Source organism: Etheostoma cragini, chromosome 1, assembly GCF_013103735.1.
Source record: "Etheostoma cragini isolate CJK2018 chromosome 1, CSU_Ecrag_1.0, whole genome shotgun sequence".
In the NCBI taxonomy this organism is placed as follows: Eukaryota; Metazoa; Chordata; class Actinopteri; order Perciformes; family Percidae; genus Etheostoma; species Etheostoma cragini.
Genome location: NC_048407.1, coordinates 9496946 through 9511313, shown reverse-complemented (window position 1 = coordinate 9511313; position 14368 = coordinate 9496946). Strand labels below are relative to the sequence as shown.

General features: G+C 43.1%; 1 protein-coding gene across 1 annotated transcript in view; it reads right to left on the bottom strand.

The window, feature by feature from the left end:
* The window catches only part of kcna4 (potassium voltage-gated channel, shaker-related subfamily, member 4), a 52969-nt gene extending 43327 nt beyond the window's left edge, over nucleotides 1-9642 (bottom strand). The window contains exons 1-2 of the mRNA XM_034872066.1: nucleotides 9031-9642; nucleotides 4825-8676 (exon numbers count right to left, since the gene is read on the bottom strand). Of these exons, the coding sequence (XP_034727957.1) occupies nucleotides 5992-8067 (2076 nt within the window). The 5' untranslated portion in view covers nucleotides 8068-8676; nucleotides 9031-9642 and the 3' untranslated portion in view covers nucleotides 4825-5991. The remainder of the gene's footprint in view (nucleotides 1-4824; nucleotides 8677-9030) is intronic.
* Nucleotides 9643-14368: the final 4726 nt, after the last annotated feature.

Sequence of the window (14368 nt, the reverse complement as noted above, 5' to 3'; positions counted from 1 at the left end):
TTCGTAATGGAAAACCAAAAAAAGCGAGTAGAGCCGAGGCGAGTCGAGTAGATACCACGCAGTGGAAAACCGCCATATATATACAGTTAACGTTACTGATGAATTTATGGGTTAGCCCAGAGTTGTTAACCATGGTTAATAATATATACTTTATTAATCCTGCAAGGGGAAATTACAATTTCCACTCTGTTGTTATTACACACAGTGACATAGGCCTGAATTACACACACATGCTCAGTACCTATACCTGCACTAAATAGAGAGATAGATCCTAGATCATAAAAAAAAATCATACTAAAAATAACTGAGCGTGTTGAATGATGTTATAATCTTATGTTACTCACCAAGAATTAGCTAACATGATAGACCTAGCATTAGCATTAGCTACTTGTCAACCAGCAGCTTTACAGTAGGCACCAAACCACGTTTCCTCTTCAGTCCCATTACAGGTTGGAAGCAGAATTGTCCATTACTGTTACCATTACCATTATTATTATGTCTCATTCAAACAAGTTAATGAACCACTAAAACCATTTTGGAAACACTATTTTAAGGTACAAAAGAATCTTTGATTGGGCGCCCAGATAGCTCAGTGGTAGAGCAGGCGTCTATATATAGAGGTTTACTCCTTGAGCAAAGCAAGCGGAACCCCCCCACCCCCACCCCCACCCCCCCGGTCATGTCTTCATCAGTCCTGTTAAATAAGGCCTAAAATGCCCCCAAAAAGAATCTTTCATGTTGGATTGATCGATATTAAAATCCTTAATAAGGTCTCTGTTATGTGTTGCAAAGTGGCATGTAATCAATGAAAAAAGGATTCTATGTGGCTGAAGACTGCATTAGTTTTAGCTTGGTGTATATGGGTTGACTTTACTGAAAGGAATGCAGTCAAGTTTCATCTTAACTCCTTTTCTTTGTTTGTGTGTGTGTCACTTTTGGGTTCAGACCACAGTCCAAAGACATGAAGGTCAAGCAAACTGGAAACTCTAAAATTCCCTTCAGAAGTGAAAATAAGTAAATGTGTCTGTCTTTATTTCAGCTCTGTGAATAACTGGCAGCCCGTCAAAGAGTGTTCCCGGCCTCTCACCCAGGGTATGTTGGGATGGGCTCCAGCCTCCTGTGACCCTGAACAGCTACAAGCAGATGTAGAAGATGGATGGATGGATGTCTTGGCTGCAGGTTGGAGTCATTTTCTAAGCAGCTAAATGAGCCATTTGTCAGCAGGGTCAGCTGTGATTTTGACCTCTGGCTGTCAGTACAATTTGGCTTCTGTTTTTGCAGACCATGTTGTTTCAATCTAAAAGAGTCGACTGTCAAATACAATGTGGACTTTGGGCTATGAGGTGCCTAATTCAACGAAACATCTGTAAATGTAGATGCCAGTGTGATCACAACTGGTCTGTTATATTGATCAACATAGTTTAAAAAGATCTCATTAACTCTGTTCTGCCTTTAAGTAGTTGCGTCTTTTGCTAGCTAATTAAGATTATTATAGCCATATGAAGGTTGCATGACATTCAGACACATGCACTACTGTTGTATTTTGATTTTATTTCTCTTTAGTTACAGAAATCATGTATCATAAGCTTCTCCCCCCCTAAATGCTAGGCTGGGTCAGAGCCCCTAATTTAGGCCACACACACTCACATTCCCCTAAATGCATTTTTCCCAGAATCTTATAAACCAACCAGTATTTCTCACCTGGAATAAGACCCTCCCCCAGGTTTGCTGTATATTAGTTTGTGGTATGAACCAAAATATTAAAGCTACCCCTAATGCCTGTCGTCCATTGTCCACACTACACTGTCATTTTGATCTGGACTCTCTCATAAAAAAGGCAATATATTTCAAGAGACTTCATAAAATAATAATAATACATGACAATTTGTCTATAAGACATTACATTTTCTATATTTTATAAGACATACAGGATGCATGAGCCACTTTAGGGTCTTTACATTTGGTCTTTTTTAGTGTGCTTTAGAGTTAAATATAACCAAACACATTTGTTATTTATTTAAGTACAACAAAGTTGCTACACAAAAACTGGGTAGTTGCCCACTATGCCAGGCTGGTATTCCAGCTTTGGTTCACTGTGCCTCTAGTCTCACACTGCCAGACCCACAGTGCTGCGGAGTAAGGTCTGGCTACAACACACATATATTCTGGGATAGGAGGAAAACATTCTGGATGCAGCAAAATGGTCTCGGGAAGGAACTTGTTTTGAGGGAATATCTGCCCCCCCAAAAAGAAAACGCCGCATAAAATAATAATTGAATATGACTGCTTACATAATACAACAACATGATCTATTTAAATAAGCTGGATACATGGTGAAACGTAATTAGATCTCCAATCGGTCCCGAAACGTACCAGTTAGATAAATGCCGTACACATATATCAGAGTTCCTTCTACAAGACCTGAATCACTGCGATTTACTGTTGTTTGTAGGGTGTCGTAGAATGGAGCATTGTAAACAACATTTATCTATGAGCAGTCCATCCACAAGTGTAAAACACTGCAGCTCTGTCAATACCCCGAGAGCTATATGCCTTATTATTGCTTTCAATTTTTTCATTCATAAGTAAATCTGTCAGTTCAAGTTAAATGACTAATCTTTAAATCCATATAAGACACATTGAAACATCACTGAGTCCATAGCTTAAAGCAACACACTGTTTATTTTTTGTGACCAACAGGCCTAAAGACGGTGTGAAACAGGAGCATAACACAACCTACCACAACGCGACCTAGACTGACATTATGTAACGCACATACTCACTTTCTTTCCACCTCTCCTCTGTGTCCTTTGACAGGAATGGCATACCTTTTGAGAAATAACCATAAATAACCCTCACTTTGTCACATGGCCCGGCCATATGGTCTAAATTTACATTACAAAGACTCGCCGTGCACATGACAACAGAATGCTAGGAAAGGTCCAAACCATTCAGCTCTGTTGTGTGGCGCAGGATGATCCAGGCTGTTTCCACAGCCAGCTCAGCAGCTATAGGCCTAAGAATATGCCTGACCCACACACTTTGCTTGAAAAATGTTTTGGATTGCGCCTCTTGCCATAAGCCATCTTATGTAAGTGCTAAATTTGAGGTATCGAGAGGGGTTGACTCCGTGCCAGGATGGTATGTTTGGTTATGGGTGGAGGTGTTAAAAATATCTGAGGATACAAACACACACAGTGCAATAAATCATTACATACTTATTATGTGCTGAGGAGATGGAGGGAGTGACAGCATATGTGGATCTAATGTATGAATGTCTTATTGTGAAAAAAGTTTATTTTTTTTCTTATGATGCATTTTATAAGTTCTGAAAACACTGCAAAGTACTGCGAAGTTCCATTTTGTCTTTCTAAATTTTATGCAAGGAACAGTTCTATTTTCCCAACACATGAGAGTTTCTGTTCAGTTCAGAGAGGTTCGTGGATTATAAAGAAATGCTGACATCTTTCAGAATTTGCTTTGCTCTTGGTTGAATTAATTGTTGAATATATTCAAAAATCCCATCCGTAAATCGGGTGATCTAAGGATTGGGACAAACTTTGCACTACTTAAATTTCCCCTCCACACATGATTTAAGACAAAACAATACTCTGCTTATATTAATTTATGCTTGACATTGTTTTGCCACACAGAAGTTCAATTACTGATCTTAAAAAAATTAGCAAATATTTTGCATCTTAAAAGTGTAACTGCTGGACGCAAGATGCCTCTTACATCATTTGGTCCAAGGTCCACTCTCTGTGTTTGTGCACTGGGGGCCTGAGGTTGCCACATCATACTTGGGTAGATTTCAATTAGAACCCAATTGGCTTTCAAACTAAAAACTGCCACAACTGTCACTAAACTGAGATGTAAGGTGAGCACAGAGAAACTTTCCTCTCCAGCTGGTTAATGTGAACAAAGGCTTCTAGTGTCTCTGCATATAGGCTACATCAGTCTGCAGGGTGACGCTTGAACATCCAGTTGAAGAAACAAAAAGCAAAACACCTTTTTGAATGGAGGGAGGCTTTAAGTTTAGCTTGGCCATTTAACATCTGGAGGAATGAAATCATGAAAGTCATGGTGTAGGGTGATAAAGGAAGTAAGACAATATATTCTGACTTGTGTCACAATGTCGTCATGCTACACCTGCTGGGAAAGGTGAGACCTTATGCCTTACCTATCAATTATACCCACTGGAGAGCAGACAGCGGAAACGAAACGAAAGGACACTTAATTAAAAACTAAAATCAATCATCTGAGTGCAATCAAGACTGTCCAACAAAGCAGGGAGTAAACTCTGTAGCACTTCAACATTACTTTCATTACTGGAAAAACTACTCCATTAATGAAGACACTATTTTTGAGCCACAAAATCCTTTGAGGTAAATCTTCCCAAATCTTGTAGAGCACAAGCTCACAGTAGTTGACCTGATGTCACCTTAGAGGAGATAATTATAAATGAAAAGGTGTTGGAAAAAACTGTTGGATATTAGACCATACACATTGCACAGAAGCAACATGATGATGGAAATGTGTGCCATATTCATCCAGCGTCTCACACACACACACACACGCACACGAGTGTAAAAAAAACACATGAGTCTTTTCTTTGGTCTACGGGTCAACTAAGTGTTGAAAATAAATAGGGTGAAATATTTCTAAATATGCTGTTCATCTAAAGATGGCACGTAGTGAGTGTTGCCTTTGTTGTATTTATCGTCTTCTCCACATTTCATGTTTCTCCATATCACACTGGTTGTTGTTTTCCTCATGACTGGATAAAAACCACTGACACACACAAACTAAAAGCTAGCTACATACCTTGGAAGACATCCACACCTCGGGGATCCTCTGAGCTCGGAGATAGTCACAGTCCTCTTGAGGAAAAAAATAATAATTTGTGCACAAAGTCCAGCGGACAGGAGAGGAAGTTGCTCACAAACTCCCCTCCGAGGAGTTTCCACAACAGAGTCGTTTTTGCTATAGCTTTCCATCTGCATCCGTGTAAAGGGATATTGTCATTTTGAGGTGGTGGAAATGAAACTGGGGAAACGGTCGTAGCCAAGGCCCCAAGCCTGTCCGCACAAAACCTGGCGGGGCAAGTCATTTCTCCAGCCATTTCTAACTCTGTTGTTTCCTGTGCTTAGCTCTCATAGTGGGTCAACACAAAACAAAGTATATTTGTTTAAAAGCATATTTGTGTAGATGTCATAGAAATAATTCAAGCCCTGGTTTGTTTGATGACTTCTAAATGCTATGTCTTATCAATGAGCTTTTTGTTCATATTAGTGTTGGAACAGTAACAAACATGTTTTATCTGTCTCAGGCTTTTCCTTTATTGGAGTCCAATTTTTATTGGCAGCGTATGAAAGAGCTCATTAAATCCCTAGTTTGCTCTCTTTAAGGAAGGTAGTCAAACATTCTTCAGCTAAGTGGTCAGAGGATGACTAAATGATTGCCATTTGCATGGCCTACAGTTTCTGTCTCTGAAATAAAATACAGCCAAACCTAGCGCAAACTCTACATTAGTGCAAACAAATTTGAAACTTTATTGCATAACAGCAAAACGCTCATCCCTACCCTTTCTCTCATTGAAGGATGAAACTCATAAAGTGCGAATGCATAGCCTGTCTTGTCTAGACTTTTTTAATTTAATGTCTGATTTGGAAGCCCGCACAGGTAAGACAACTTAATTAATCGACCCATTAGGGAAATATTGATCATAATTGTTCCTAAAGATTGAGAAGAGGATTTAGGATAAACTTTTTTTCTTAGATGGAGAGAATGAAACATTGTAATCTGCCTAGGTGACCTGTAAGAGTGTGTGTGTGTATATATGTGTGTGTGTGTGTGCGCGTGTGTGGGGGCTCTGAGGCGTGCGTGCAACTTGTGTTAGGGGACCACCTGCTCTTGTACAGTATCTCTAGGGTCTATTCTTCTTTAGAAAAAAAAACAGGGAAAAACTGAACTCTATAGGCCTACTTGAAATCACACGTCAGTCTGAACGGATTTGGAGTTAGTGCTGTTTTTCCTCCCTATGTCTGTGCCGTTTCCTTTACTGGGGCTCTTGTCCAGACCACAAAGCGACTCCGTCAAGCCTTCCTCCATCTCCATATACTCCGCTTTGTCCCCCAGTGATGAGCCAGAGGGCGAGCCTTTGAATTTCCTTAAAAAGTCCGGGAAATAGGGGCAGCCCGGGGGCATGCTCTCCACCACCGGCGCCTGCTCGTCCTGGTTGTCCGTCTCCCTGTGGTAAAAGTAGTTGAAGTTGGACACTATGACCGGTACCGGGAGCGCGATGGTTAACACGCCCGCGATCGCGCAGAGGGAGCCCACTATCTTCCCACCGACAGTGATGGGCTTCATGTCGCCGTAGCCCACCGTTGTCATGGTCACCACCGCCCACCAGAAAGCGTCGGGGATGCTCGTGAACTGAGAGGTGGGCTCGTCCGCCTCGGCGAAGTACACCGCGCTGGAGAACAGGATGACACCTATAACCAGGAAGAAAATGAGGAGGGCCAGCTCCCTCATGCTGGCGCGCAGGGTATGGCCCAGGATCTGCAGCCCCTTGGAGTGTCTGGACAGTTTGAATATGCGAAACACCCGGACAAGGCGGATTATTCTCAGGATGGCAAAGCTCATCGCTTGCTGCCCGTTGCCTTGGTGCTGCGCCAGGTCCGTGCCGAGGGTTATGAAATAAGGCAAAATGGATACAATGTCTATTGAGTTCATAATGTTTTTAAAGAAATCCGGTTTGCTCGGACTCGCAAAAAAGCGGACTATAATCTCAAAGGAGAACCAGATGATGCAAACCGTTTCCACAAGGAAAAACGGGTCGTTGAAAGGAGTAAATCCGTGGTCAGGTTGAGTGGAGTTGTGTCGTGGCTGTAGATATTCTTTTTCGTCCCTAAACTCCGGCAGCGTCTCCAGGCAAAAAATGACAATAGAAATAACTATAACCAGGACGGACACGACCGCTATGCCCCTGGCAGGGCTCGAGCTCTCCGGATACTCAAAAAGCAGCCAAATCTGGCGCTTGAACTCGTCCTCCGGCAGAGGCTTTTCCTCCTCTTTGACAAAACCCTCATCCTCCCGAAACTTAAGTATCGCCTCGTCCCCGAGTTCATAAAACTTAACCTCCTCGGAGAAGATGTCAAACGGGACGTTGACTGGTCTTTTCAACCGCCCCCCTGACTGGTAATAGTAAAGAATGGCGTCAAAACTCGGTCGGTTCCGGTCGAAGAAGTATTCGTTCCTTAGCGGGTCGAAGTACCTGATTCGCTTGTCGGGGTCTCCCAGGAGAGTGTCCGGGAACTGAGTGAGAGTCTTGAGCTGAGTTTCAAACTTCAGACCCGACACGTTGATGACAACTCTCTCGCAGCAGCCGCACTCGTTGTAAACACTTTCGTATCCGGACTGAGGTCTTCTGTCAGTGAGCGACACGGTCTCCTCCTCATCACCCATGTTGCACAGAAAACTCGACCTCTTGCTACCCCGGCCCCCCTTCTCCTCCTCCGCATCCTCCTCCTCTTCCTCGGCTCCCTCGGCCTCCTCCTCCTCCTCTATCATGATGTCTTCCTCGGATCCAAGCAGCGCCAGCTCCGAGTGGCGCAGGTCCCCGCCGAGAGTCGTCCGGCTGCGTCTCCACCGTCCGACGCCGCGCTGCTTTTTCCGCTCTCTGAGAACTCGCTGTTGCTGCTCGGGCTCCTGCTGCTGCTGTGGCGGCTGTGAGGAGGAGGAGGAGGAGGAGGAGGTTGAGGAGGAGGAGGAGGAGGAGGGGCGCGAGGCGGTCCCGTCGCTGCCGGTGTTGGCGTTCGTGGAGTAGGCGGCGCGAGACTGATGCTGGCGGTTGTTAAGGAGAGGAGCGCTCGAGGTGGAGGTGGACCCCCCCACTCCTCCCTCCTCACCTGACCCACCTTCAGCTGCGGCCGCAGCAGCCGCGGCTCTCGAATGGACAGCCTGGCGCTCCCTCTCGCGCTCCTTTTCCCGTGCGCGAGCTTGGGCATATCCGTAAGGCAGGTGACTATTGCACCCGCCGTCCGCACCCACCATGGCAAACTCCATTTTAAGTCAATGAGCGGTTCGGTCCGGTGAGCGCTACAGTAACCGCCTCAGGGCGACGTGGATGCAGGCCAGGGGATCAAAGTTGCAGCTCGGCGCGCGCAGAGAGAAAATTATGCATCAACCGGTTCGGCCAATCAGTTGTGCATATGAGAATGTTGGAATAACGAACACACCTCAATAAGTCCCATGTTGAGAGCAGTACATGTGGCTACTTACATGGCAGGAGATCAGCCCGTCTTCCCGTTGAGACACAGGCCTCCGGTGTGTTATGACATCGTTACCTACCATAACCAAAAAACGTGAGGGCCGGTGCCATAGCCTGTTACGCAGGCGCTCTGTGTTAAACTTGCAGCGCCCTTTATTTCTTCAGCATTTTAAATCAGCAAGTCAACAAGCTATAACCAAAACAGTCTCTGCTCGATTTCTCCGGCGCCCATCAGGTGGCTAATGTCTCCACGAGCGCTGCTTGCGCCCGAATGCGTCTTTTGATCCTCCGTGGTCACTCCTGGTTGCCATTTTATGTGAAAAGATTAAACAAAATGACACGAACTGGAGCTTTGCTGTTACATTATAGAGATCCGGTGAAGGACTGAAGGACTCTCTCTGGAGCTGCGAGAAAAAGACAAGAGAAGAGAAAACAGCAGTTGGTTTAGGCACAAAACACAACATGTATCCATTCATTTTAACGTCCGTTGTTTTTGCGACTGCATAGTCCAAGATACTACGCATATTTTACAATATACGGGCGGTAAAACTTCATTGGCATATTATTATTATTATCATTATTATTATTATTATTATTATTATTATTATTATTATTATTATTATTATTATTGAGTTAACATGGAGTTAGGCTTTCGGAAATATTTGCATGGATGGAAAACGTTTATGTTTAGAACAGACATTACGCATGAAATTCCCTGCCCATTAAAATAGCGCCTTAAATCTGACATTCATACTTACATGTGAAAAGGGGCCAAACAACATCGCCTCAGCCCCCCTACAAACAAATCTGATGGAGGAGGGGAAGGTAGGCTAGGTGAGGATGCAGGTCTTCGATTCTGCCTAAATTCCCGTCTTGATTTAGGGGGGGTAATATCACATATCTCTCGTCATATCCAGCCGGCGACCATATCCTCCACTATACACATCTGTGCTCTGACGCACTCCGAGGAGGACACTTTTGGACTGCGTCTCGACGTCTTGTCTCAATTCAACAGGATCTATTGCCACTTCAGCCCCTGTTTCTGCTGCATCGCTCCTGGTAGACTGGCCGCAATTAACATTGAAGAAAAAAAAAGAAAAACAGACGGGCAGGTGTGCAAGCAGCGAGTTGGCGTCACCTCCGCACGGTCACGGCGAAAAGATGCGATGGTGGGTAAAAGTTTACCTTCACACAGGCGAGGGGAGACGGTCCCATTGTTGAGTCTGAGCATCACACATCTGTCTGCCTGCCACTGTCGCCTTACCTATACTCCTGTATCCCTCCCATTTTGTGTGTGTGTGTGTGTGTGTGTGTGTGTGTGTGTGTGTGTGTGTGCGTGCGTGTGATGGAGAGCCTCGGTGAGAAAGTCGTTCATGTACCGCAGCGCATGCAGGCGGTGCTCGGTCCTCCCCCAGTGGATGCAGCCGGTCACTGCGCACCATGCTGCAGTCACACATCCGAGCCTCCTCTGCCCTTCATCACCACTGCTGGGTGGCAACCGGTGTCCTTTCCCCCCCAAAAGTAGCCAAATGTAATTCTCTCGATTCATCTCTAAAGCTGCGTCGATAGGCTACGTGTAATTCGCCGGAAGGGGAGCGTAAAACGCCTTTTCACTTGTAGTTTTTCCTTAAAATCCATCCTACCATACCATTTTTTTTGTTTTTGTCCTGTTAACCTTTAGAAATGACTCTGTAAGTAAAGTGGCTGCACATTTTAGTATTGCTCAGAATCTTTATTACCTTTCCTCTCAATATTTTGTCTTTATCAAATGTACCCCATATGGCCAGACGTGAATCTGATGGTCCCAGATTAGAGATTACATTGAACCTGTGTGAATGTGAAGCTCTGGAAATACAAAAGGAGCCCTCTGAATTTGTGCTGACTGATATCCCGGCTACATCTCTAGAACATTCTGCGTAAAAAGATTATCCCTCAATGTTGGTGCAGAGGAACAATAATGCTATAAGCCAAAAGCAAGTAACAGTTGTCTGATGTTTCTCTTTTAAAAGCACAATTCCTGATCCTGACAGTCGCCCGCCACCAAACTTCACAAACGAAGAAGATCTGTTAATACAGAGTTAAGCACCAGACAGTCGCTAAATCAAACTTAATCACTTTTTTTAATTAAATATTTGCTTACATCAGTAATATGCAAAGAAAACACAGCTGTAAAAGTGGTTTACATTTTATGGTTATATGATTTTTAAATTACGATTACAAACACTTAAGTTACCAATGTAAATTTGCACTCAAATGTATTTCTATGTAAAATAAACCAGGATGGGGGGAAATAAACGTTACCTCGTTTTAATGGTAAGTGCTACATTTTAATTGAGATTGAAACAGAACTCATCAGTCTAATTCTTTTACTAAAAGTTCTGAAACACAATACAAAATGAACCTACAGTGCCTACATGCAACAACAATGTCATTTCTAGGAGACAGTTGTGTGTCAAACATCTGTCCCAAGGTCAAACACATTGATATAAAAATACATTGATCCTGTTTGTTCCAGTTTTGTCTCTGTTTCATCCTATTTTGAGTACGTTTCACACATTTGCAGGGTTGTAGATCATTAGAAAAACAGTTTTTTACATTCGTAAATCTATACTTGAGGATAACCAGACATTTGAGCAGCCTTCTGCTCAAGGCCTTGCCAGCATAAGAGAAGAACCTCAACAGCAGAAGGGACAATGTTCTTTGTGCATTATTAAAATATAATAGCAAGCGTAGTAGAACTGCAGTACATGAGCCTATACGCCAGTTTTATGCACTTGCAAATTTGAATTATAAAATGTAGATCTATGGTACATCAATTCCTATATTGTATAATTATAGGTAATCTTTTAACCTTAAAGCAACACTAGCGTACTTTTTATACCTTAAAGTAATGTTTCCAAAATCTTTTCAGTGGTTCATCAACTCATAACAGGATTAACGGCACTTCTGCATTACCTTTGCTGCTCTCTACCGGCTATAACCGCACTATGCAAGTTTGCCAGACCGGGTAGTGGATGTGTAGTTCCAATGAGACATGTAAGGGTTAATGTCCAACGAGGTGTCCATTGTCAGGTATTAATGGACGGCGATGAGACGTGAACCGTCCGACGCGCAGCAATTCCACAATTCCGATTCCAACCTGTAGGAGGACCAAAGCAGTAAAGAATTCCCTAGTGCTGCTTTAAACTACTGTATCTTGTAATAGAAACAGCAGAACACTTTACTCTCTAAGTTTGACTTTGTCTTTCACATGAGAGACCTGAACTAAGCAGATTAGTTGAGTTTGGAGACTGTAACACGACAATCAGTCTAATAATTATTCAGCTCAGGTATTAGTCAAACAATGAATAACTATTGAAAAGCAATTAACATTGCATTACTTCTGTTTGAGTAATGAGTATTAAATACCACAGACCGGTCACCATATTGAATATCATGGGGATTTGTTTTTGATGTGGCCACATTAGCTCTCGTTTACATAGAGCTGTGGTCCACAGTTTTGTGAAAAATATTCGAAACAAATGGACGATTGTTTTACTTCACACAATAAGAAATATGATAATTAATTGTAATTGACCAAGCCATTACAACATGTGCTGAAACATAGTCACAGTCTTTAACCACAAAGCCAAGTAAAGCAGAGCTGTACAGGATAGCAGACTCGTCAGTTAAAAAAACATGAGCTAATATGATATATGTTATTCTTTAATGTTACCTTTATACTGTTTTAGCTTGAAAAACAGATGTTTGTGCTGTTGGTCTAACCTTGAGGAATCAAAAATGCACATAGCCTTTTAAAAAACAGACATTTTAGCACTTAGCAAGGCAATTGTTGAGTCCCTGTTATTGATCAACCCCCCTTTTGCCACCACTGAGTTATTTGGATCATTTTGCGCTACGGGACAGTTAAGATCTTATTTATTGCACCTTTGAAATCACCTAGGTTTAATTTGAGTGTGCAGATAATTGTCTTTTTCTGCAGGTACCACCGCAGGCCTGGTGCGGGGATACACAGCAATCAGTAGCTAGAGCCCACTCAGTCCAGTCCATTTAATTCAAACTATCCGTTTGACTCAAAAACTCTTAATCAGGACACGAACAGCCGGTAATTCCAGAGCAGAAAACTGATGCAGTGTTCCTCAGAGATCCCAATCATTCCCTCAGGTATTTCTGAAATCTAGTTATAATATTCCTGTAGGGATAGTGTTGGTTGCCTGTGCAGTCTCCTCTAAAATGTACTATACAACCACTGTGCTTGTTTTTCATAAATCTGACGCAAAATGTAAGGTGCCTGCAGAGGCTCTAACAATCAGTACTGCTGACAGTGCAAATACCACTGATTCTTTAAAAAGCCTTTCTTCACAGTTGTATCTTTCTGTATTTTAGACTTACCAAAGACATTAGGAGAGCTCCTTTCTCATCGGCACAACATGTAGGCAACCATCCACCCACCACACACACACACACACACACACACACACACACACACACACACTGCACACTCGTCTCTTGCACTTAATTGATCATCCACCTCAGTCAGCACCAGGGGGAGTCGTGAGGTCAGTAATAATAAGTAGCGATAGAGTGAGGATGGGGGTGCCTTTTTGCACACTAGTTTAGATCCACTCTGAACTGCTGCCAGAGCTGCAACACAGCTGCGTCTGTTGAGAAAACTCTGCTGTTTCTAAGTGAAACATACACCGTGAACAAATCCAGAGAACTAAATTCATTCAACATTTGAATTTAAAAGATGTAGTCAAGTATTCTAATTATAATCATGCATTTATCCAAAATTTATACTTTTGTTTAACAGAGATTAAAAGAAGGAAAAAAGGTATTAGGCACTCTTTAGTACATTAAAAATAGAACTGGCTAGCAACCCACTCAAAGCAGCACAAACAGCCTTCTTCATCCTTTTCTTTATCAATAAAGTAAGGACCTTTAACGAACGAAATTGACAAACCCTGCATTCAGAAGTAACAATATGGTAAAAATGACCTTCCTTTGTATGGTTTTCACAAGAATATCTGAATTTAGAAGTGTAAGAGTTGATTCAACCTTTTAATCAGGCTGAGGGAAAGTTTTGCATTGGTGGACAGCAGAAATATTTAATTGTCAGGTCTATTTGTGAGACTGAGACTGAGATTCCTGACAATGAATTACATAATAGTTTACAGACACGTCTCTCGTTCAACCAGGAAACCAAGGCAAAACGGTGCACACTGTTTTCAGATTGAACGTCCCCTGATAAATGGCCTCAAAAGCCAGTCAGTGTGGGGAGCATATTCCCCAAAGTCCTTACGTCTTTCACCCGGCAGTTTTCCTTGGGTTAGGGTGGCACCTAAATCATGGTTCCAGCTGTCGCCGTGGTCCTGCTCCAAGGCCCGCTATGCCCTGCTAAACCCTGCTATGCTCAGCAGGGCCCTGCTACATCTGCTATGCCCTGCTACACCTTTGCTTTGCTCTGCTCTGCAGGGCCCTGCTACATCCTGCTATGCCATGCTATGTCCCGCTATGCCCGGCAGTGCTCTGCTACGTCCTGCTATGCCCGGCAGTGCTCTGCTATGTCCTGTAGTGCCTTACTACATCCTGCTAAACTGCAGGGCCCTGCTATGTCTTGCTGGCCTGCTATGCCCTGCTACATCCTGCTATGCCCTGCTACATCCTGCTATGCCCTGCTACATCCTGCAGTGCCCTGCTACATCCTGCTATGCCCTGCTAGTCTCTGATATGCCCTTTTATGCCCTGCTGTGCCCTGCTGGACCCTGTACTGCTAAATCCTGTCTGAGGTTTCTACCTAAAAGGAAGTTTTCCTCACCATACAAGGTTTTCCCCTATAGGGAGTTTTTCCTCGCCACTGTCGCACTAAATGCATGCTCTTGGGTTAATTATTGTTGGCTCTTTGTAAATTATAGAGTGTGGTCTAGACCTTCTCTATCTGTAAAGTGTCTTGAGATAACACTTGTTCTGATTTCGTACTATAAATAAAATTGAATTGAATTGAACTGGTCTGAAGACTTTAAAATGTACACTATATCAAAAAGATTTTACTATTACACACAAAGTGAAGCTGTGATCGATTGAAACAGGCCTGTT